General features: G+C 47.6%; 2 protein-coding genes across 2 annotated transcripts in view; both read left to right on the forward strand.

Moving 5' to 3' along the window:
• Positions 1-1647: 1647 nt before the first annotated feature.
• LOC116580583 (speedy protein E4-like) lies at positions 1648-4122 on the forward strand. Its single transcript, XM_032326983.1, has 4 exons — positions 1648-1814; positions 2310-2507; positions 3385-3443; positions 3921-4122. The coding sequence occupies exons 1-4, from the start codon at positions 1700-1702 to the stop codon at positions 4008-4010; spliced, it is 462 nt and encodes a 153-aa protein (XP_032182874.1). The 5' UTR covers positions 1648-1699; the 3' UTR covers positions 4011-4122.
• A 14596-nt stretch (positions 4123-18718) lies between these two features.
• LOC116580723 overlaps positions 18719-25092 on the forward strand; it is a 28055-nt gene continuing 21681 nt past the window's right edge. Inside the window, exons 1-6 of the mRNA XM_032327365.1 lie at positions 18719-18885; positions 19381-19578; positions 20456-20619; positions 20999-21084; positions 22598-22766; positions 22951-22973. Of these exons, the coding sequence (XP_032183256.1) occupies positions 18771-18885; positions 19381-19578; positions 20456-20619; positions 20999-21084; positions 22598-22766; positions 22951-22973 (755 nt within the window). The 5' untranslated portion in view covers positions 18719-18770. The remainder of the gene's footprint in view (positions 18886-19380; positions 19579-20455; positions 20620-20998; positions 21085-22597; positions 22767-22950; positions 22974-25092) is intronic.

Below are 25092 nucleotides of genomic sequence, written 5' to 3' on the forward strand. Positions count from 1 at the left end.
CATCTTTAAAAAGGAAGGAATTGCCACACACTATAACTTAAATGAGCTTGGAAGACATTTTGTTGAATGAAATAAATCAGAAACATACGCATAAAATACTGCATGATTCTACTGATAGGAGCTATCTGAAATAGCCAAATCTCTAGAGACAGAAAGTGGAATGGTGCTTGCCAGGGGCTGGGGGAGGGGAGAACGGGGAGTTATCCTTCAGTGGGTGAGAGTTTCAGTTTCAGTGAAGACGAAAAAGTTCTGGAGAAGGATGGTGCTGATGGTAGCACAGAGACCCGAAGGTGCATACTGCTACCAAATCATGCCCTCAAAAATGGTTAAAATGGTAAATTTTCAGTCCTGTTATTTTAACACAGAAGGAGAGAGTGAGCAAGATTCAGATGCACAGGTGAGAAGCAGAGGTAGGAGGTAGGAGGTTGGGAAGAAGCTTCCTCTGATGTTAATGGACAGCCGGCAAGTACCTCCGTGACGGCGTCTGTGCTACCACATGCTTCCCACCTTCTTGGTTAAACAGATTCTGCCTTAAACGGGAGATTTTTCCATCTAGCTTTTTGTGCATGTGGCATTTTGTTCATGAGATACACAGGTGGTCATGAAGTTTCTGGGTCGAGAGTGATACACGGGCTTTCAAATTTCAGATGCAGACTAGAGCTGATTAATTGCGATCAAGGGGCAGGTTTTGGGTGGTCCAGGGACTTCTTAAGTTATAGACACCGTCTGAAGTGTGTGAGAACACAGGTACAGTTATCTACCGGTTCAGGTTCCCAAAATGTCTCTTGGGCTCAGAGATGCCTCAGAGGAGAGCGTGAGTGCTCCCCAACCACTGAACCCCCACCCCCAACATAATGTCAGTAAAACATGGGGCGGAAGAAGTCTACCAAATCAAGAGATTTAAACTAACTTTTTTAAAAAAACATTTATTTATTTATTTGTCAGACAGAGAGAGAGGGCAAGGGAGCGAGTGAGCACAGGCAGAGGCAGGCAGAGGCAGAGGGAGAAGCAGGCTCCCCGCCGAGCAAGGAGCCTGATGTGGGACTCAATTCCAGGATGCTGGATCGTGACCTGAGCCGAAGGCAGCTGCTTAACCAACTGAGCCACCCAGGCGTCCCTTAAACTAACTTTTAATTCCAACAAGTCCATGTACCTGGAACCTTCTTGACATACTTATGTCTGTCTTGTAAGTTCTTACGTTTCGGCCCATCCCAAATTCCCTTGTCTCTTTCTTCCTTCTCCCACCAGATGTGCCCTGACTTAGGAATAGGAAGGATGGAGAGAGCCCAACATGTGCCAAGAGGGGAGAGAGCCGGGCACCTGCTGGAGAGGAGTAGAGCGATCCAGACCCCTCGAGGACAGTTTTGGAGGATGGTCCAAAGCTGGGTCGGTGGCTGGAAACAGCCCTTACCTCGAGATCCAAAACTGGACACCAGTGTGGCAGTTACGTGTTTCCCTTCAAACTGGTTGCCAGGATGGAATGACCTGTGACTTCAGAGGCTTCCGACCTTCCTGATTGGAAGGACCAGATTCTGTGGTGCTTGGCAGCAGAGGTGGACAACTGTATCTTCACAGATCTTTTCGCCACTCCTGGCTTTGCCCCAGCTTGGAGAAGGGATCACGGGCTTGTGTTCGGTCAGAATTTGCCCAGAACAGGGTCTAAGGTTTCTGGGAGGACAGAAAGAGCTTGGGAAAAATCATGGCCGATGATCAACCTAATCAACCGCGTTCCCAGTCTGAGGACCAGAGTCCCCAGCCTAGCTGCTCAGGGTACCCCTTCAATGTGGTGGATGATGAAATCCCAGGACCATCAGGTGAGAAAGGAGGAAGAGGAAGGGACTTGAGAGGCTTGGCTAGTAAAGAGGAATGGGTACAAAAGTCAGGAAGGAGTGTCTGAGTAGGGTGTGTGTGACAGGAGAGATCCAGAAAGCCGGGGATTGGAGAAGGAAAGTACAGGAGTTGGGGACAAAACTGTAACCATGGAAGGAAAGCCCAGGAAGCAGGGAAAGAGGGTTAGGAGATGAGGTCCAAAGAGGAGGTAAAGGAAGAGAGGAAATTATGCCATTATTCCCAGGGGAGAAGTTATCTACAATGAAATTTTGAGGATGGGGGTGGTGAAACAGTGCCAAAGATGAATGGGCACAGATGTGTATCAACAAAGGAGAAAGATGGAAACATGGTTGGGGAGATGTCAACTGTCAGTAAGGCTGGAGAGAATGAAGGGGAAGTTGGGGTTTTTGGAGGGGGAGAAGGGGTGGCTGAATTCCAAAGACAAAAGCCTTATCCTGTAGCCTGGTTTCTTCACTCAGCCCCCTGGGTAGACCCCCGCCCCATGCCTGAGTCCCCCACAAGGAAGAGAGGAAGGGATGAGTCAGATGAGGAGACAGGCTCTGGTGCTGAGGACATCTGGGTCGTGGAGTCACTGTGTGGCCTCAAGATGAAGTTGAAGAGACAACGGGTGTCTTCAGTGCTCCCTGAACACCACGAGGTCTTCAAAAAGTTGCTTGGTAAGAAGATCTCCTCCAACCCTCTTCCATTTTCTCTTTAAATTCAAGAAGCTTCCAATGGAAAAGAATTTTCCAGTGGAAAGGAATTCTCTGAAGGTTGGTAAGCTCTCCATCCTTGGAGGACTCCATAATGATCCCTCACTGGGGACACATAAAAATGACAGAGGATTAGGTGAGACTTCGAGAAAGGTCTGTACTTGGGATGAGAAAGCTTGGTTTCAGTTACACTCCGTGGATGTCTTAGTTCTTATTGGTCTTTTGCTTTTTGGTGTTTTTTTTTTTTCGGATAATTTATTTATTTATTTGAAAGAGAGAGAGAGAGAGAGAGATCACAAGCAGGCAGAGGCAGACAGAAAAAGAGGGGGAAAGCAGGCTCCCCGTTGAGGAGAGAGCCTGATGTGGGGCTCGATCCCAGAACCCTGGGATCATGACCTGAGCCGAAGGCAGAGGTTTTAACCCATCGAGCCAGGTGCCCCTTATTGGCCTTTTGACTCTAAATGTCTTTGGCTGTGTGTGTGGAGTTGGGCAGGGGGTGTGGAAATGACATGCCATCTTTATACCCTTATGTCACTGTGGGATGAGAAAATGACAGGGAATGACTGTGGTCTGCGCAGTGGCATGTCCATGCATGATGAGACAGCATCCCTGTTGACTTCCCATCCAATCTTACAGGTGTGCTCCCTCAGCCTCCCCACGCCGGAAGCCACCAACTTTCCCTGGGCGGTGACTGGTCTTTTCTCCCTTTTGTCCATCTGCCTCACCGCTGGCCACATCCTGGAACTTTCCCAGGAGAGGCATCATTCTCCTCTTTGCCCTGGAATGCTCCCACAGTAACCCCATTCTGCTTGTCAACCTGACGTATGCCCTCTTTTCACAGACGATCCTGTCATTCAAAAATTCCTGGCCTGGGACAAAAATCTGAGCGTATCCGACAAGGTATCGTTGTTCTCCACTCAGATGTGTTCTTGCTCCAACATCTGTCCTGGGGCAGGGCGATGCCTCCAAAACCCTGTCTCCAACCTCATCCTGCCAACACTTCCCGTTGGGGACCTCGTGGTTTCCTGCAGGTCCTCTCAGTCCCAGGCGTGCCCCTCTGGCTGTTGCCACCTTAAGTCCCTTCTCTCTCAGCTCTTGGGTGGGGCTCCCCTTGGCTCCAGCTTCTCAGAGACCCTCCAGAGGCCGGCTGTCCTGAAGACAAGCCCTCAGACCAGCACAGCTTGCTACGCTGGGAGCACCATCAAATCTTCCCTTGACTTCTTTGGTTTGCAACCAACCATTTGACACCAAATAAGCAAATTCACCCAGTCTGTCAAAGCGGGAGCACCTGCTCCAGCCTCCTGTCCCCATCCCCCACTGGTTTTCCTCGCCCAGGATGTGACCTCTCTCTGACACTGTGTCTCCTCTTGCCGCCAGTATCTCCTGTCTATGGTCATAGCTTACTTCAGCCGTGCTGGCCTCTTCTCCTGGCAGTACCAGCGAATCCATTTCTTCATAGCCCTGTGAGTATTTTTGTCTCATCCCTCAGTAGAATTCGCTACCTGGGTGGATGGAGGGGGAAAGTGGGACCCTCACCTTTCATCTACTTTTTTTTTTAAACCATTTGTAACTGTTTATTAAACTACTTTTTAAAAAAAACTGTTGACCCCGTGTATAAAAACGATAGGATTATAGTATAGTGTTTTTTTAGACTGTTCCTTGTAAACACAAACAACCCTGACGTCAGCCAGGAGAAGCAAACAGAAGACCCTTCTAAGAGGACAGAAGGAAGGAATGGACACGGCCCTGCCCTGAGCAAACAGACTAGCGAAGCAGCCGGTCCTGATCCTCCGTCTGTCCCCTTCCCACGGCGATACCAAGCGTAATTGTTTTCCTCCTAAGCATTCCCAGCACAAATGCCTCGATTCACGCCCCCAAGACATAGCACAGATCTGTTGTGAATGCTTCCGCGGGTGTGTCTTACAAGACCATCCCCAAGCCTGTGGGCGCTATGTGCATGAAGTCCTTCAAAGCTCTGGTCTCCTCCTCCACTCTCCAGGGCCAGTGGTGTTCTGGGTCAAGGCCAGGCTTCCGAGCTTGGATCCAACCCTTTCGTCTTCGTCCGACTTGCTCATCCCCTTGGTGTTTCAACCTTCTAAGGACACTTCCTTCTGTTCCTATATTGCGTTTTCTGTCTAGGTAATTTTGCACCTATACCTGAGGAAAACGACTTGTCCTCAAGGTCAACTTCAACTCCCAAATCTTCAGATGCTCCCCCCTTCCCCGCCCCGCCAACCTCCCTGACTTCTACACCACAGCAGCACTTCTGTTAAAATCCGAGTGTCATGGATATTCTGGACTATGGTTATTGCCTATCCACTCACAGCCCCACCCCTTTGTCCCCTTCCCCAATCCCATTAGACTTGATGCCTGCAGGACTTGTCAAGATATTACCACACTCTCAAAGACACTGCACAATTCCTTCTGTTTTGCATAGGTTTAAGTTATGTTGGGACTAGGAGGTGAGCAGTATTGCACTTGAACATGAGAAAAAGCATCATTTATTCATTCAACAAATACATATAGAGTACACCTTATGGACCAAGGACATGAGGCAATGGGAAGAGAGGTTCAAGAAGTGCGTGTTGAATTAATGCACCCAACGAACCCAGTCCTGTATTAGTCATTTGGTAGGAAAGTCATGGTTACAGAATAGAACAGGGTCAGCTCCTGCCCATGGGAGATGTTTATGGCCTTGCTCTATGGGAAGACAGGTTTGTGCACAAACTAGCTAAAGGGAAGGGGTGGGTGTGGGTGTCCCCCCACAGGACATGCCCTCAGGCTTCCCATTGAGTTCCCTTTCCATCCTCAAGCTGGGAGAAGTCTCTGCCCAGCCATGCCTTCTCGATGACTGAGTGGCACTCTGTGACACTGGGTAATAAGCAACCTGTGTCCTTGCTGGGAAGCTGAGCTCAGATGGGGGAGGGGCATCCTTCCCGTCCTGCTCCTGACCAGCCACCTGATGTCTCTCTCCAGCTACCTGGCCAGTGATATGGAAGAGGATAACCAGGCCCCCAAACAGGCCATCTTTTCATTCCTCTATGGGAAGAACCGGTCCGAGCGACCCTTGTTCCACAAACTGAGATTCCAATTTATACGATCCATGAACTGGAGGACCAGGGTGTCCCGAGAAGAGTGTGAAGAGGTAGGTTGGCTGGAGGGATTTGGGGTGTGGGGCCCAATGGGAGAGAGAGGAGGTGCAGCGAGGGACATTTGGGACCAGAAAGAATTAAGGGTCTGGATGACAGGAGGGAGCAGGTCAGGGGGTCGCGGGGGCAGAGGCCCATCTGGAAGTTGTGTTCTCATGGGGCCGCTTGTCTTCTAGATCCAGGCTTTTGATCCAGACCTGTGGGTGTGGGGGCGAGACCGCCTCACTCTGATGCCCTAGGTCTCCTAGGGCCATGGAGGCCTGAGGTCATCGGCCTAAGGGAAGGTAGGTCTCTGTCCTCATGGGTCCAGGCACAATGATTTCTTGTGTAATGAGGAGATCTGAGGAATCCAGGAGCTGAGCCCACGCTCATGTCACTAGCCCCACACGTCAGCCTTCCATGCGCTATGAGGTGGAAGCCGTACACGCACTCAGGTCCCAGCCACGAGCTGACAACCCCACAGAGCCATGACTCAGGGAGACGTGTGGAAAACCTTAAGGACCTCAGGAAAACCAGTTTGTCACAGAGGCATGGACTTGGCTGAAATAATTCCATTGAAACCAACTGGACCCACATGATAGCTCTGAGGAAATGTTGACTTTCTGTGAAAAGGGAGCAAGTTTCCAATTTTTTCCCCTACATTGTGTTTTTACTTTCTCTTTCATGCCTCAGAGATATGAATTCTGGGGATTTATTTACAACAAAGTAAATGTCTAACAATAGGACATTGGATGGAACAGTCTATCTATCCAATAATAAAAGATAAATTAGGACTAGATGTGTGTTCATCCAGATTTGCTTACGAACACATTGCTGATGCCACATGGCATCTGTGAGTCCTTTGGGTCCCCTGCCCACTTCTGGACGAGTCTCTCATCTCGTTCCATTACATCTTTCCCCTCAGGTTCACAGTCAAGGAGTTTGTCAGAATGAGTGAACCTTCAGAAATACTAGTCTCAGGGCGCCTGGGTGGCTCAGTGGGCTAAAGCCTCTGCCTTCAGCTTAGGTCATGATCCCAGGGTGCTGGGATTGAGCACCACATCGGGCTCTCTGCTCAGCCGGGAGCCTGCTTCCCCCTCTCTCTCTGCCTGCCTCTCTGCCTACTTGTGATCTGTCTGTCAAATAAAAAAAAAAATCTTAAAAAAAAAAGATATACTAGTTTTAGCATAGCTTATTGTGATCAGCACGTAGAGTTATAGATTTGGGCAGAGGATTAAGTAAAGATTTGGTTTAAATCATGTGAACTAGTTCTCAGTCCCTTCGGGCTCCCACAACGAAGTACTACATGGCTTTGAGCAACAGACATTTATTTCTCATGGTTTGGAGGCTGGAAGTCTGAGAGCAGGGTGCGGACCCTTTTCTGGGTTGCAGACTAAGTGGGTTCTGAGTTATGTCACTGGGGACTCTTTTATCAGAGCACTACTGCCATTGTTGAGGGCCCCCCCCCATGACATATCATCCCGAAGACCTCATCTTATAGCACCATCACCTTGTGGGTTAGGATCTCAATGTACAAATTTGAGGGAGGTGAAGAGACAAACATTCAGACCACGTAGCACTGACCACATTTAGGACTAGGTGTTATGGTTAAACATTAGGATCTAGGGTTAGAATGGAGGATTAGGTGGTCTCATGGTTCATGATGTTGATGTTTGCAGTATGGTTCTTTGTTCAGACTTTAAGTAGCACAAAAGGACCAAGGTGAGTTTTAGGTCTAAAGAAACATTCTCTCAAGTTTGTTTGTTTGTTTTGTTGTTGTTGTTGTTGTTTTGTTTTTGTTTTATTTTTAAAGATTTTATTTGTCAGAGACAGAGAGAGAACACAGGCAGGGGAGTAGCAGGCAGAGGGAGAAGCAGGCTCCTCATTTGAGCAAGGAGCCTGATGTGCAACTCATTCCCGGGTACCTGAGCCGAAGGCAGACGCTCAACCGCCTGAGCCACCCAGGCGACCCTCAAGTTTGCTTTACTCCCTGAGCAGAATCACCTAGAGTCCTGGCTATCAAGCAGATAACCGGGTGTGACCTTAGGCTCATGAAAACATTTGGAGGGTCAGGGTCACCAAAGTCCAAGAGTCATAACTGATAATGAATTGGGGTTTAGAATGAAGGATTAGAGATAAAGTTGGATTTATGAATTAGTCTAAATTCTGGTTAGAACTGACCAAGATGTCTGGAGCGTTGACTCCTTGCGATCTGACTTCCTCTCTTTCTCTCAATTTCAGATCCCTGAGCCCCGGGGAGACGCAGGTTTACAGCAGGAAATCAATCTAGACACTAACAACAGGCATGAGGAAGGAAGAGAGGAGTCTCTTGTGCAGATAATCTAGAAGAACCCAAGACCTTCTAAAATTAGCTAAAGGGAATTTTCATACTGTCCTCGGAGGAGCTGGGAGTACCTATAGGAGTCCAGAGAAGGACAATAAGAAACCAGGCTTTTTTTTTTTTTTGGATCCACCCTTTCCTGGGGTGGTACCAAATATTTCAGATTTTTTAAATTCAAATCTCCCTTGAGGTAGGAGTTGGAGATCCTGTTTTTTATGCATTGGGACTCAAACAAGGAGGAGATTACTTCAAAAATATAAAACGAGAGACGACAGGATTATAATAGCCTAATATTATGCCATGAATTTCATTGGTATATTTTGAAAATGTTGTCCTTAGAACTATTTTATTTATTTTTATATTTTATATTTATGTATTTATTTTTAAAAGTTCTGAAATAGTCATAGTTTTCAAAACATGTTCCTACAAAGTTTTGTGATGAGATTACACCTGAGGATAAAATATTGTTGACATATTCGGGATAGGTTTTTGTGCTTTTACTATAGTTATATATCAATTACACTTATAAGTAGGTAGGTGATTCCCTCAAGTTGTTATTACTGTAAATGTTTATTTGACATGTAGTCTTCATTATTAAATTGTGGGAATCAGTTGTAATTCTTTTACTTGCCTGGATGACACGTTTGTAAGTTGTTTTATGTTATTTTAGGTTATTAAAGAGGACACTGCAATGTGTCTCTTGAGGAAACTACGAAGTTTTGTGATGAGATTACACCTGTAGATAAAATATTGTTGACATATTTGGGATAGTTTTTTGTGCTTTTACTATAGTTATATATCAATTACACTTATAACTAGGTAGGTGATTCCCTCAAGTTGTTATTACTGTAAATGTTTATTTGACATGTAGTCTTCATTATTAAATTGTGGGAATCAGTTGTAATTCTTTTACTTGCCTGGATGACACGTTTGTAAGTTGTTTTATGTTATTTTAGGTTATTAAAAAGGACACTGCAATGTGTCTCTTGAGGAAACATAATAAAATTAAAAGTCTTCATCTTCGTGGTGTTTGTGGTCATCTCAATTGGTCTTACTGTTCACTGTCCAATGATACTCTCTGTCTTAATGGGGTTGTGATTATTCAGCCACACTTCTTACCTTTGAAAAATAAGTGTAAGGTTTTTTTTAATAAGGATGTGGCTTTTTTTTAAAGATTTTATTTATTTATTTGACAGAGAGAGATCACAAGTAGGCAGAGAGGCAGGCAGAAAGAGACAGGGGAAGCAGGCTCCCCTCTGTGCAGAGAACCAGATGTGGATGTGGGCGGTCTCGATCCCAGGACCCTGAGATCATGACCTAAGCCCAAGGCAGACACTTAACCCACTGAGCCACCCAAGCGCCCCAAGTGTAAGTTACTTTTTATGTAGAAAAAAAAAAGAAGATAAAGTGAACCCTGAGCTTGTGTCTTAAAGCAAGAAACAAGGCAAAGATATTGAGACAGGAAAAGGGAAAGAAGGAAGATAGAGCCATGGGGACCTAGATAATCTAAAATTCACAACAAAGGCAACGTGCCTGAGTGAGATTATGCATTTTAGGCGATGATCATGGCAAGCAGACCCACAGGTGCAAGGGAGCACCCTTCTTTGGTAGAAGGAAAATCTACAGTATGGGATGAAATAGAACAACTGGAAAGAAATGAGGGTTTGGGAGAACTTTCTGAGAAACACAGTAAGATAGGAGGAGCTAAAGCTGTCAAATAAGAGAGGCATGGAGAAGAAAGAGTTAATGGCAGGAATCCTGAATATTGGAGGAAACCGATCTTGGGAGATGGTAGCACCAGAGAATACTGGGGCTGTCTCAAATACCAAGCTTCAGTGTCCTCGGGAAGCATCCCATGGATGTCTTGGCACATAGATGCATATCACCCGTCATGAAGCTCACCTGAGCTTGGTGACCAGAGTTTTTATTGGGGTTTCATTATGCAAGTGTGATTAACTCCATCATTGGCCATACCTCGAACACAGTCTCCAACTCTCTTCCTTCCCCTAGAGATTGGGCTGATATCAAGTGGTTCAAAGCCCCACCCCTGTTGGGGTTCCTGGTATGGCTGGCCCTATCCTGACTCATCTCGTTAGCACAAACTCAAGTTTGGTCCACGGGGCCCAGTGTGAGTAACAAACACTCCTATCACTCAGGATTCCAAAGATGTAGAGGTTCTCTCCCAGGGAGCAGGGAGGGAGAGGTATCTGAAAAATTATTTATACAACACACTGGCTACGGTAGGAGATTGGCAAAACTCAGGTAGTCAGGGAAGGTAACAGTTTGGGGACAGATCTATCACAGGAGATGTTGGAGAAGTTGAACAAATAAGGATTGAAATAATAGGGTACTCATGGGGATTTGGAATAGCTTGGGAGATGTGAGATATTTAGGAGATGAACACAGCACTCTATAGAGGAACAGCAAGCAATGGAGTAAAGAGAAACCAAAGGGAAAATTGTGTGTGTGTGTGTGTGTGTGTGTGTGTGGGTTGGGGTTGGGGTGCAGTTCTGATGAATGAGATGAACTCCTAAGCCTGGAGCAATTTCAGAAAGTGAAACCACCAAGGTCAGAAGAGCCACAGGGACATCAGCATCTGATTACAGCAGCTCAAGGAGAGGGATGGCATTCAGAATTGGGACACAGTTGATGGACTGGGAACAGCAGAGGCTAGATTCTGCAGACACGGAAACAAAGAGGAGAAACAGTATGGCAGCTTGGAAACATATATAACATATGAGACACCTAGGACTTAACATGTATATTTAAGAAGCTTTGGGTCTCTGCAAGGTGGCAGGTAAAGGCAGATTAGGAAACAATTCAAATAAGGAAAGACCTGAATGAAAAGGCACAAGAAACAGGAGGGTGGATGCACACAATAAAGCAGTAACAAACAGGCGAGAAAGCAAACAGTCCGGTGACTGATGACAGGTGAGAACTGGGAGTGCTTGGGAACACTGGAGCAGAACATAGTGGATTCAGCCTGGACACCTAGAGAAACTGAGATCAGGACGGATCCAGTTGAAGAGAAGGGGGAGCCGAGGCTGCTGAGAAGGGGGTGAAGCTCAAGAGACTTGGAGGATAGAGAGAGGGCCCAGCTGAGAAAGTGGGAGAGGCTAGAGGCCACCGAAGGCTGAGAAGGAATACGGATCCAGGGAGGTGGTTCCGAGGTGTGAGCTGATGGCAGAAGCACGTGTGGCTCCCAGAGCACAGAAGAGTCAGAGCAGCCAAGCTTCTGGAACCGGAAAGCGTCCAGGGCTCTAGGTGGCCGCTGGGTGGAGGTCAGGAGGCAGCAACAGCGAAGTTCAGCCACACAGCAGAGGAGCAGCGGGCTTGTCCTGAGAAGCAGGAGTGATGGAAGAACTCCAGTGCCTGGAGATGGAAAAGTAGGAGAGTGGTGGGGATCAGGGGTGTGATGTGGCTCAGTCAGTGAAGCAGCTGCCTCGGCTCAGGTCATGATCTCAGGGTCCTGGGATCAAGCCCCGCATGGGGCTCTCTGCTCAGCAGGGAGCCTGCTTACCCCCCACCCTCCACCTGCCTCTCTGCCTACTTGTGATCTCTCTCTCTCTGTGTCAAATAAATAAGACTGAGTGACAAACAAGGAGGAGCTGCTTTGTGAAGGGGAAACACGGAGAAAACTAGAAAGGAATAGGAGCAGGGGCTCAGGAAGAGTCCCGCGGGCAACTCCGGGGCTCCTGTCTCAGTAGCTACTCCCATTCTCTCAGCTTCTCCCTCAGCAGGCAGCCACGTACCCTCTACCGCTACTCTCATCCTAGATAAGGCGGGATTGTGTTTTTCTTTTCAGTTTTTCCCTTTATTTCTCTTTCCTTCCTTTCCCTTTTGCTTCCCTCTCCCTTCCTTTTCCCTTCCCTACCTTTCCCTCCCCTCCCCTTGCCTTTTTTCTTTTTAAGTGTGGCTTTTTCGAGACGTCCCCTAACTTGTAGGCCCTTGAACTCAGGGTAAACAGAGGTCGGATATTTGTCGGGCTCCCCAGTGGGCTCCAACAGGCCCACCGCCGCTGCCGTCCTGCGCATGTGCAGCTCGGCCCCTGTGCGTGTTCGCGCATGCGTACTGCCGCCGCGCAGCTCTCGCTTCCTGTCCGAGTTCAGGTCACCACTCCTCGTGGTTTCCAGGCTTCGGCCTCTGGCGGGCGAGCGAACTACTAACAAGACAGCAAGGAGAAAAATGAACCTCGCCTTTTATATCAGCTCGGCAGATACAATCCATTACATAGAAGTTCTGCAGCAAAACAATACACCTGTTTCAGGGTCACAGGACTTGCCAGCGGCATTTGCTATAAGTTTTTCATTGTTCATCCTAAATTTACCTTGTCATCTTGGTGCCCACCCGTGCCAGTTGTCTCTGTCCAAAGGGAAAAGAAAACTACTTACCCGTTTGACAAACAGGTCGTTAAAGCTCAGAGCTAGGTGTCTAGGGCCCACCCTTAACTCTCCTGGTGACAGAGAGACACTACCTTCCTTGAGGTTTACATTTCAAAGAGATGGCTCCCAGGCCCTTAAGAACAACCATCCCCTGTTACAATGCTAGCAAGAAAATGGTTTAGCTTCTAGGAGATTTAGATACATACAAAATCAACAGAGGAAGTTTTCTCCAGGTAATACTCTTTCCAAAGGTAATAGTACTGATTTATGCTAATGATGGGCACATAACCCATTCCTGATTTCTCTCACTGAGCTGTTGCATCAAACTAATCCTGCACAAAAGGCGTGCTTCTCCGGAAGCTGCTCTGTCCGCCATGGCTGTGGCTGTGTAGCCCGGAAGACCTGCCCAGCTCTTGCTGCTAGTAAGTGTGGTCTGTGCCCGAATTCCCACCAACGGACTTCTCACCAACAGAATGCTGGAATTCACGAGAGGTGACCACACTTCCCCTGGGCCTGAGACTGGAAGACCTCCAGGCACGTTTCTTCTGTGTTCTTTTCCATTTTCGGCAGGTAAAGGAAGGAAGCTATGCTGAGCACCTTGGGGAAGACAGGCAGAGCCCCCCGCCTGCCCGGTCTACTGGGTCCTGGCCTCCAGCGCTTGCCTCCCCCATAGGCACTGACCTGCTCACCTGAAGACTGGGACACCCTCCTGCCTCTCTGTCCACTATGGTTCTCTGCCTGTGAACTCTGGCTGTCATGCCCCCCTCCCCCTCACCACCCAACTCTGTTCCTGCAACTCAGAGACATCCTGGGCACCCCCAGGACCCCTGCCACATACCTCAGCCTAGATAACTTTCTGGGCGGTGAACTGGAAGCTCTTGGAGGCTCACTCCTCTCTCCAAATGGCTAAAACCTGTCATTTCATATATTCATATATTTCCCCCTCCTAGAAACTTCTTTAAGCAGGGAAGGCAAATCTGAACCCTGTGATTCTGTCTGGGCCAGAAGTACCAGATCCGCACCATTTTTTTTTAAAGATTTTATTTGTTTATTTGACAGACAGAGATCACAAATAGGCAGAGAGGCAGGTGGGGGGTGGGAAGCAGGCTCCCTGGTGAGCAGAGAACCTGACATGGGGCTCAATCCCAGGACCCTGGGATCATGACCTGAGCCGAAGACAGGGGCTTTAACCCACTGGGCCACCCAGGCGCTCCTGGACCTGTACCTTTTAGAAATATATACATATTATTTATTTATTTGACAGAGAAAGGGCACAAGCGGGGAGCAGCAGAGGGAGAGGGAGCAGCAGACTCCCCGCTAAGCAGGGTGCCTAATGCTGGTCTCTATCCTAGAATCCCAGGGTCAAAACCTGAGCCAAAGGCAGACACTTAACCGACTGAGCTACCCAGGTGCCCCAGATCTATACCTTTTAATGTGGCTTCATTAAGATCTCTTCATTTATTAGTATTTAAAATATAAAGCTTTCTCTTTTTGTATTTGTATTAAGTACAAATATTTCCCCCTATTTGTCATTGACCTTTTTAACTTAATGTTTTACTTTTATTTTCTGCCATATGGACATAATGTTTTTAAAGATTTTTACTTATTTATTCATGAGAGACAGAGAGAGAGAGAGGCAGAGGCAAAAGGAGAAGCAGGCTCCCTGCTAAGCAGGGAGCCCTGATGTGGAACTCGATCCCAGGACTCTGGGGCTATGATCTGAGCCAAAGGCAGACGCTTAAGCATCCAAGCCCCCCAGATGACCCTCACTTTCTCTTCCTACTTTTCTTCTGTTTTGACACCATACTTGAAGAAGCCTTTCCAGCCCTTAATTTTCTAAGTAATTGCCTGTGTTGGCTCCTGTTTCTCTTTAACACATCAATTTTATTAAGATAACTGGCAGCCATCCTCAAGATTTGTGAATCATTCTTCTCTTAAAGTCTTTCAACCATTTTTTGCCCCCAAACTAGCACATTCACGGTGACCAGGAAATGTCAGAGGCTAAGAAAGCTCAAGTTTCTAATCTGTATGAAAGAACTAGTTCTTCTTTGAAGCCTTGGGACATGGCTTGCTTTAATGGAAGGGGCCACAGAAGTGCTAGGAAAGTGACTGAATCTGAATTCCGTCTTATGCAAAATACTGGTTGGATGGGTTTACAGGGAAGCTGCAACAAAGTAAGACAACCCAGGGGCCTTAACAACAGAGATGAATTGTCTCCAAGTTCTGGAGGCTGAGAGTGTGAGATCCAGGTGTGGGCAGGCCTGGTTCCTTGGCAGGGTTGGGGGGGGGTGCGGGGGCTCGGTCTCATCCTCTCTCCTTGGCTTGTAGACGACTGTCCCCTCTCTATGTATCATCACACTCTCTTCTCTCTACCTGGGAGTCTCTGTATCCAAATTTTCCTTTTTCTTTTTTTAAGAGTTATATATTTATTTTAGAGAGTGCATGAGCAAGGGGCGGACAGAGGGGGAGAGGGAGAGAGAGAGAGAGAGAAGCAGACTCCCTGCTGAGTGCCATGCCTAGCTTGGGGCTCATGACCTTGAGATCACAACGTCCACCCTAAAGGCTTCATTTTACCTTGATTTTCCTCTGTAGAGACCCACCACCAAAGGAAAAAAAAAAAAAGAAAAGAAAAAGAAGAAGAAAAAATCACATTCTGAGGTACCAGGGGTTAGGACTTCAACATATGAAGAGGGGAAAGGGGGGCTTGGACGGGAGCACACAATTTAACCCCTAGCCTTTGCGTCCCTGGTCTGGTCCAGTTTGCTTCCTCACTGCCTTGGTTATGTTAACACGGGAAGAACGCTTACAGGTCATCTTATCTACTTATTTTATTTTATAGGTTGAAGAGATGGGACCCTGAAGGCAGGAGGATTTGCACAAGGGCATGTGCTGCTTTGTAACAAAACCATTACTTTCCCATCTCACTGCCCCCATCTTTTAGACAAGCATATTCTAACTACTGGTTTATGTTCTCCAGATTGTCTACCAGCAGGAGTCTGAGCAGATGGAGAAGGGACCTCGTGAACAGGACAGAGGACTTGAATCAGAGCAGCCGAGGTGAATCCTGGGGTCTTGCTTCAGTCTTTAGCACATCACATCCCTTGTTCTAAAAAATCAAATCCCAGAGGTGCCTTGGTGGCAGTGGGTTAAAGCCTCTGCCTTCAGCTCGGGTCATGTTGTCAGTATCCTGGGATCGAGCCCCGCATCGGACTCTCTGCTCGGTGCAGAGCCTGCCTCCTCACCCCTCTCTCTCTGCCTACTGGTGATGACTGTCAAATAAAGAAATAAAACCTTTAAAAATAAATAAATAAATCACAAATCCCAGACTTCTGTTTTGTTATGGGAGGGTCCACTCAGGTCTGATGGCTGAAAACATCAGGAATGGAAATCTGAATGCAAATAGGCTTCCTAGAGATTGAACTTCTGCAGCCACGAGTCACGTGTCCTTCATGGGGCAGTGTGGGACCCGCAGGAGGTCCAGGACCCATGGACGCTGTGCGGGAACCCCAAGGCCACCTGCAGGCTCTCTGAGACCTCATCCAAATGTGAAGGTTAACAATTGCAAAGAAAGGTAACAGTCGGTCCCTGCACCTTGGATCAACTACTTTCTAAAAATTTCAGTTTTATTGAGGTGTAACTGACATATAAAACGATACAATTTAAAGTGTACATCATTGCCAGTGATGTACACAGTGAAGGGATTCTAACCACCTAGTTAATTAACACATCCATGACCTCACCTACTGACCTTTTTGGGGGGTGAGAACATGTCAGTTCTATTCCCCTGGCTAATTTCATTTATGTGCTGTGTTGTGTGCGGTTACTGTGTCTGATAGGAGATCTGTAGACTTCATCTTCTCACTGAAAAGTTTTCTTCTTCTTACCAGCCTCTCCCTAGTTTCTCCACCTTCCCCACCCCTGGCATCGTCCTTTTTCTTTTTTTTTTAACCTTCTGTTTCTCTGAGTTTGACTTTTTGTTGTTTTTTAAGATTTCCCATATAAATGCTACCACGCAGTATTTGTCCTTCTCTGTCAGTCTTATTTCATTCCACATAATGCCCTCAAGGTCCATCCATGTTGTCACGAATGGCAGGATTTCCTACTTTCTCACCTCTATACAAATACCGATCTACAGCTCCCTGTGTATGTACCTCACATCCTCTTTATGCACGCCTCCGTTGACGGACACCAGGGTAGTTTTCCTACCGTGGCTATTGTGAGTAATGCTGCAATGAACACAGGAGGGCAGATATTTCTTTATTATCCTGTTTTCATTTCCTTTGGTTGTATACCCGGCAATAAGAGTGCCAGATTATATGGTACTTCTGTTTTTTTGGGTTTGTTTGTTTGGTTTTTTAAAATCTTTGGAGAAACCTCCATATTGTTTTCTGGGTGAACTGGTTTGACTTTATTTATGCTTGGACTGGGCTCCTTAGCTATCCGTAAGTTTGATCGAAGTGCAAAATAAAACTTGAGGCGCATCCCGAATTAAAGATGTGTTTCTCATCCAAGTTCAAACAATGGATCGAAAGCAAGGCTTAGCCAAAATGTGGACACAATACTGGCGTCCATCAACAGATGGATGGATAAACTAAAAATGGTATGTATGTATTACATACAGTTTTGTTATTATATGATTGTGAAAGGAACATGTAAAAATGCAAACATGCACACACACAGAATGGATATTATTCATCTGTAAAAAGTAAGGAATTGTCACAGACTATAACACAAATGAGCTTGGAAGACATTTTTTGAATGAAATAAATCAGAAACATACGCATAAAATACTGCATGATTCTACTGATAGGAGCTATGTGAAATAGGCAATCTCTAGAGACAGAAAGTGGAATGGTGCTTGCCAGGGGCTGGGGGAGGGGAGAACGGGCAGTTATCCTTCAGTGGGTGCAGAGTTTCAGTTTCAGGGAAGACGAAAAAGTTCTGGAGAAGGATGGTGCTGATGGTAGCACAGAGACCCGAAGGTGCATACTGCTACCAAATCATACCCTCAAAAATGGTTAAAATGGTAAATTTTCAGTCCTGTTATTTTAACACAGAAGGAGAGAGTGAGCAAGATTCAGATGCACAGGTGAGAAGCAGAGGTAGGAGGTAGGACGTTGGGAAGAAGCTTCCTCTGATGTTAATGGACAGCCGGCCAGTACCTCCGTGACGGCGTCTGTGCTACCACATGCTTCCCACCTTCTTGGTTAAACAGATTCTGCCTTAACCGGGAGATTTTTCCATCTAGCCTTTTCTGCATGTGGCATTTTGTTCATAAGATACACAGGTGGTCATGAAGTTTCTGGGTCGAGAGTGATACACGGGCTTTCAAATTTCAGATGCAGACTAGAGCTGATTAATTGCGATCAAGGGGCAGGTTTTGGGTGGTCCAGGGACTTCTTAAGTTGTAGACACCGTCTGAAGTGTGTGAGAACACAGGTACAGTTATCTACCGGTTCAGGTTCCCAAAATGTCTCTTGGGCTCAGAGATGCCTCAGAGGAGAGCGTGAGTGCTCCCCAACCACTGAACCCCCACCCCCAACACTATGTCAGTAAAACGTGGAGCGGAAGAAGTCTACCAAATCAAGTGATTTAAACTTTTTTAAAAAAAATTTATTTATATATTGTCAGACAGAGAGAGAGGGAGAGGGAGCGAGTGAGCACAGGCAGAGGCAGGCAGAGGCAAAGGGAGAAGCAGGCTCCCTGCCGAGCAAGGAGCCTGATGTGGGACTCAATTCCAGGATGCTGGATCCTGACCTGAGCCGCTTAACCAACTGAGCCACCCAGGCATCGCTTAAACTAACTTTTAATTCCAAAAAGTCCATGTACCTGGAACCTTCTTGACATACTTATGTCTGTCTTGTAAGTTCTTACGTTTCGGCCCATCACAAATTCTCTTGTCTCTTTCCTCCTTCTCCCACCAGATTGTGCCCTGACTTAGGAATAGGAAGGATGGAGAGAGCCCAACATGTGCCAAGAGGGGAGAGAGCCGGGCACCTGCTGGAGAGGAGTAGAGCGATCCAGACCCCTCGAGGACAGTTTTGGAGGATGGTCCAAGGCTGGGTCGGTGGCTGGAAACAGCCCTTACCTCGAGATCCAAAACTGGACACCAGTGTGGCAGTTACGTGTTTCCTTTCAAACTGGTTGCCAGGCTGGAATGACCTGTGACATCAGAGGCTTCCGACCTTCCTGATTGGAAGGACCAGATTCCGTGGTGCTTGGCAGCAGAGGTGGACAACTGTATCTTCACAGACATTTTCGCCACTCCTGGTTTTGCCCCAGCTTGGAGAAGGGATCACGGGCTTGTGTTCGGTCAGAATTTGCCCAGAACAGGGTCTAAGGTTTCTGGGAGGACAGAAAGAGCTTGGGAAAAATCATGGCCGATGATCAACCTAATCAACCGCGTTCCCAGTCTGAGGACCAGAGTCCCCAGCCTAGCTGCTCAGGGTACCCCTTCAATGTGGTGGATGATGAAATCCCAGGACCATCAGGTGAGAAAGGAGGAAGAGGAAGGGACTTGAGAGGCTTGGCTAGTAAAGAGGAATGGGTACAAAAGTCAGGAAGGAGTGTCTGAGTAGGGTGTGTGTGACAGGAGAGATCCAGAAAGCCGGGGATTGGAGAAGGAAAGTACAGGAGTTGGGGACAAAACTGTAACCATGGAAAGAAAGCCCAGGAAGCAGGGAAAGAGGGTTAGGAGATGAGGTCCAAAGAGGAGGTAAAGGAAGAGAGGAAATTATGCCATTATTCCCAGGGGAGAAGTTATCTACAATGAAATTTTGAGGATGGGGGTGGTGAAACAGTGCCAAAGATGAATGGGCACAGATGTGTATCAACAAAGGAGAAAGATGGAAACATGGTTGGGGAGATGTCCGTTGTCAGTAAGGCTGGAGAGAATGAAGGGGAAGTTGGGGTTTTTGGAGGGGGAGAAGGGGTGGCTGAATTCCAAAGACAAAAGCCTTATACTGTAGCCTGGTTTCTTCACTCAGCCCCCTGGGTAGACCCCCGCCCCATGCCTGAGTCCCCCACAAGGAAGAGAGGAAGGGATGAGTCAGATGAGGAGACAGGCTCTGGCGCTGAGGACATCTGGGTCGTGGAGTCACTGTGTGGCCTCAAGATGAAGTTGAAGAGACAACGGGTGTCTTCAGTGCTCCCTGAACACCACGAGGTCTTCAAAAAGTTGCTTGGTAAGAAGATCTCCTCCAACCCTCTTCCATTTTCTCTTTAAATTCAAGAAGCTTCCAATGGAAAAGAATTTTCCAGTGGAAAGGAATTCTCTGAAGGTTGGTGAGCTCTCCATCCTTGGAGGACTCCATAATGATCCCTCACTGGGGACACATAAAAATGACAGAGGATTAGGTGAGACTTGGAGAAAGGTCTGTACTTGGGATGAGAAAGCTTGGTTTCAGTTACACTCCGTGGATGTCTTAGTTCTTATTGGTCTTTTGCTTTTTGGGTTTTTTTTTTTTTTGGATAATTTATTTATTTATTTGAAAGAGAGAGAGAGAGAGATCACAAGCAGGCAGAGGCAGACAGAAAAAGAGGGGGAAAGCAGGCTCCCCGTTGAGGAGAGAGCCTGATGTGGGACTCGATCCCAGCACCCTGGGATCATGACCTGAGCCGAAGGCAGAGGCTTTAACCCTTCGAGCCACCTGGGTGCCCCTTATTGGCCTTTTGACTCTAAATGTCTTTGGCTGTGTGTGTGGAGTTGGGCAGGGGGTGTGGAAATGACATGCCATCTTTATACCCTTATGTCACTGTGGGATGAGAAAATGACAGGGAATGACTGTGGTCTGCGCAGTGGCATGTCCATGCATGATGAGACAGCATCCCTGTTGACTTCCCATCCAATCTTACAGGTGTGCTCCCTCAGCCTCCCCACGCCGGAAGCCACCAACTTTCCCTGGGCGGTGACTGGTCTTTTCTCCCTTTTGTCCATCAGCCTCACCGCTGGCCACATCCTGGAACTTCCCCAGGAGAGGCATCATTCTCCTCTTTGCCCTGGAATGCTCCCACAGTAACCCCATTCTGCTTGTCAACCTGACCTATGCCCTCTTTTCACAGACGATCCTGTCATTCAAAAATTCCTGGCCTGGGACAAAAATCTGAGCGTATCCGACAAGGTATCATTGTTCTCCACTCAGATGTGTTCTTGCTCCAACATCTGTCCTGGGGCAGGGCGATGCCTCCAAAACCCTGTCTCCAACCTCATCCTGCCAACACTTCCCGTTGGGGACCTCGTGGTTTCCTGCAGGTCCTCTGGGACCTGAGTCCCAGGCGTGCCCCTCTGGCTGTTGCCACCTTAAGGCCCTTCTCTCTCAGCTCTTGGGTGGGGCTCCCCTTGGCTCCAGCTTCTCAGAGACCCTCCAGAGGCCGGCTGTCCTGAAGACAAGCCCTCAGACCAGCACAGCTTGCTATCCTGGGAGCACCATCAACTCTTCCCTTGACTTCTTTGGATTGCAACCAACCTTTTGACACCAAATAAGCAAATTCACCCAGTCTGTCAAAGCGGGAGCACCTGCTCCAGCCTCCTGTCCCCATCCCCCACGGGTTTTCCTCGCCCAGGATGTGACCTCTCTCTGACACTGTGTCTCCTCTTGCCGCCAGTATCTCCTGTCTATGGTCATAGCTTACTTCAGCCGTGCTGGCCTCTTCTCCTGGCAGTACCAGCGAATCCATTTCTTCATAGCCCTGTGAGTATTTTTGTCTCATCCCTCAGTAGAATTCGCTACCTGGGTGGATGTAGGGGGAAAGTGGGACCCTCACCTTTCATCTACTTTTTTTTTAAACCATTTGTAACTGTTTATTAAACTACTTTTTTAAAAAAAACTGTTGACCCCGTGTATAAAAACGATAGGATTATAGTATAGTGTTTTTTTAGACTGTTCCTTGTAAACACAAACAACCCTGACGTCAGCCAGGAGAAGCAAACAGAAGACCCTTCTAAGAGGACAGAAGGAAGGAACGGACACGGCCCTGCCCTGAGCAAACAGACTAGCGAAGCAGCCGGTCCTGACCCTCCGTCTGTCCCCTTCCTACGGCGATACCAAGCGTAATTGTTTTCCTCCTAAGCATTCCCAGCACAAATGCCTCGATTCACGCCCCCAAGACATAGCACAGATCTGTTGTGAATGCTTCCGCGGGTGTGTCTTACAAGACCGTCCCCAAGCCTGTGGGCGCTATGTGCAGGAAGTCCTTCAAAGCTCTGGTCTCCTCCTCCACTCTCCAGGGCCAGTGGTGTTCTGGGTCAAGGCCAGGCTTCCGAGCTTGGATCCAACCCTTTCGTCTTCGTCCGACTTGCTCATCCCCTTGGTGTTTCAACCTTCTAAGGACACTGCCCTCTGTTCCTATATTGCGTTTTCTGTCTAGGTAATTTTGTACCTATACCTGAGGAAAACGACTTGTCCTCAAGGTCAACTTCAACTCCCAAATCTTCAGATGCTCCCCCCTTCCCTGCCCCGCCAACCTCCCTGACTTCTACACCACAGCAGCACTTCTGTTAAAATCCGAGTGTCATGGATATTCTGGACTATGGTTATTGCCTATCCACTCACCGCCCCACCCCTTTGTCCCCTTCCCCAATCCCATTAGACTTGATGCCTGCAGGACTTGTCAAGATATTACCACACTCTCAAAGACACTGCACAATTCCTTCTGTTTTGCATAGGTTTAAGTTATGTTGGGACTAGGAGGTGATGAGTATTGCACTTGAACATGAGAAAAGGCATCATTTATTCATTCAACAAATACATATAGAGTACACCTTATGGACCAAGGACATGAGGCAATGGGAAGAGAGGTTCAAGAAGTGCGTGTTGAATTAATGCACCCAATGAACCCAGTCCTGTATTAGTCATTTGGTAGGAAAGTCATGGTTACAGAATAGAACAGGGTCAGCTCCTGCCCATGGGAGATGTTTATGGCCTTGCTCTATGGGAAGACAGGTTTGTGCACAAACTAGCTAAAGGGAAGGGGTGGGTGTGGGTGTCCCCCCACAGGACATGCCCTCAGGCTTCCCATTGAGTTCCCTCTCCATCCTCAAGCTGGGAGAAGTCTCTGCCCAGCCATGCCTTCTTGATGACTGAGTGGCACTCTGTGACACTGGGTAATAAGCAACCTGTGTCCTTGCTGGGAAGCTGAGCTCAGATGGGGGAGGGGCATCCTTCCCGTCCTGCTCCTGACCAGCCACCTGATGTCTCTCTCCAGCTACCTGGCCAGTGATATGGAAGAGGATAACCAGGCCCCCAAACAGGCCATCTTTTCATTCCTCTATGGGAAGAACCGGTCCGAGCGACCCTTGTTCCACAAACTGAGATTCCAATTTATACGATCCATGAACTGGAGGACCAGGGTGTCCCGAGAAGAGTGTGAAGAGGTAGGTTGGCTGGAGGGATTTGGGGTGTGGGGCCCAATGGGAGAGAGAGGAGGTGCAGCGAGGGACATGGGCATTTGGGACCAGACAGAATTAAGGGTCTGGACGATAGGAGGGAGCAGGTCGGGGGTCGCGGGGGCAGGGCCCATCTGGAAGTTGTGTTCTCATGGGGCCGCTTGTCTTCTAGATCCAGGCTTTTGATCCAGACCTGTGGGTGTGGGGGCGAGACCGCCTCACTCTGATGCCCTAGGTCTCCTAGGGCCATGGAGGCCTGAGGTCATCGGCCTAAGGGAAGGTAGGTCTCTGTCCTCATGGGTCCAGGCACAATGATTTCTTGTGTAATGAGGAGATCTGAGGAATCCAGGAGCTGAGCCCACCCTCATCTCACTAGCCCCACACGTCAGCCTTCCATGCGCTATGAGGTGGAAGCCGTACACGCACTCAGGTCCCAGCCACGAGCTGACAACCCCACAGAGCCATGACTCAGGGAGACGTGTGGAAAACCTTAAGGACCTCAGGAAAACCAGTTTGTCACAGAGGCATGGACTTGGCTGAAATAATTCCATTGAAACCAACTGGACCCACATGATAGCTCTGAGGAAATGTTGACTTTCTGTGAAAAGGGAGCAAGTTTCCAATTTTTTCCCCTACATTGTGTTTTTACTTTCTCTTTCATGCCTCAGAGATATGAATTCTGGGGATTTATTTACAACAAAGTAAATGTCTAACAATAGGACATTGGATGGAACAGTCTATCTATCCAATAATAAAAGATAAATTAGGACTAGCTGTGTGTTCATCCAGATTTGCTTGCGAACACATTGCTGATGCCACATGGCATCTGTGAGTCCTTTGGGTCCCCTGCCCACTTCTGGACGAGTCTCTCATCTCGTTCCATTACATCTTTCCCCTCAGGTTCACAGTCAAGGAGTTTGTCAGAATGAGTGAACCTTCAGAAATACTAGTTTCAGGGCGCCTGGGTGGCTCAGTGGGTTAAAGCCTCTGCCTTCAGCTTAGGTCATGATCCCAGGGTGCTGGGATCGAGCACCACATCGGGCTCTCTGCTCAGCCGGGAGCCTGCTTCCCCCTCTCTCTCTGCCTGCCTCTCTGCCTACTTGTGATCTCTGTCTGTCAAATAAATAAATAAAATTTTTAAAAAATAAAAAAAGAAATACTAGTTTTAGCATAGCTTATTGTGATCAGCACGTAGAGTTATAGATTTGGGCAGAGGATTAAGTAAAGATTTGGTTTAAATCATGTGAACTAGTTCTCAGTCCCTTCGGGCTCCCACAACGAAGTACTACATGGCTTTGAGCAACAGACATTTATTTCTCATGGTTTGGAGGCTGGAAGTCTGAGAGCAGGGTGCCGGACCCTTTTCTGGGTTGCAGACTAAGTGGGTTCTGAGTTATGTCACTGGGGTTTCTTTTATCAGAGCACTACTGCCATTGTTGAGGGCCCCCCCTCATGGCCCAATCATCCCAAAGACCTCATCTTATAGCACCATCACCTTGTGCTTTAGGATCTCAATGTACCATTTTTTTTTTTAAAGATTTTATTTATGTATTTGACAGAGAGAGATCGCAAGTAGGCAGAGAGGCAGGCAGAGAGAGAGAGAGGTGGAAACAGGCTCCCTGCTGAGCAGAGAGCCCAATGCGGGACTCGATCCCAGGACCCTGAGATCATGACCTGAGCCGAAGGCAGCGGCTTAACCCACTGAGCCACCTAGGCGCCCTCAATGTACAAATTTGAGGGAGGTGAAGAGACAAACATTCAGACCACGTAGCACTGACCAAATTTAGGACTCGGTGTTATGGTTAAACATTAGGATCTAGGGTTAGAATGGAGGATTAGGTGGTCTCATGGTTCATGATGTTGATGTTTGCAGTATGGTTCTTTGTTCAGACTTTAAGTAGCACAAAAGGACCAAGGTGAGTTTCAGGTCTAAAGCAACATTCTCTCAAGTTTGTTTGTTTGTTTTGTTGTTGTTGTTGTTGTTTTGTTTTTGTTTTATTTTTAAAGATTTTATTTGTGAGAGACAGAGAGAGAACACAGGCAGGGGAATAGCAGGCAGAGGGAGAAGCAGGCTCCTCATTTGAGCAAGGAGCCTGATGTGCAACTTATTCCCGGGTACCTGAGCCGAAGGCAGACGCTCAACCGCCTGAGCCACCCAGGCGACCCTCAAGTTTGCTTTACTCCCTGAGCAGAATCACCTAGAGTCCTGGCTATCAAGCAGATAACCGGGTGTGACCTTAGGCTCATGAAAACATTTGGGGGGTCAGGGTCACCAAAGTCCAAGAGTCATAACTGATAATGAATTGGGGTTTAG

This window comes from Mustela erminea, chromosome 20, assembly GCF_009829155.1.
Source record: "Mustela erminea isolate mMusErm1 chromosome 20, mMusErm1.Pri, whole genome shotgun sequence".
Classification (NCBI taxonomy): Eukaryota; Metazoa; Chordata; class Mammalia; order Carnivora; family Mustelidae; genus Mustela; species Mustela erminea.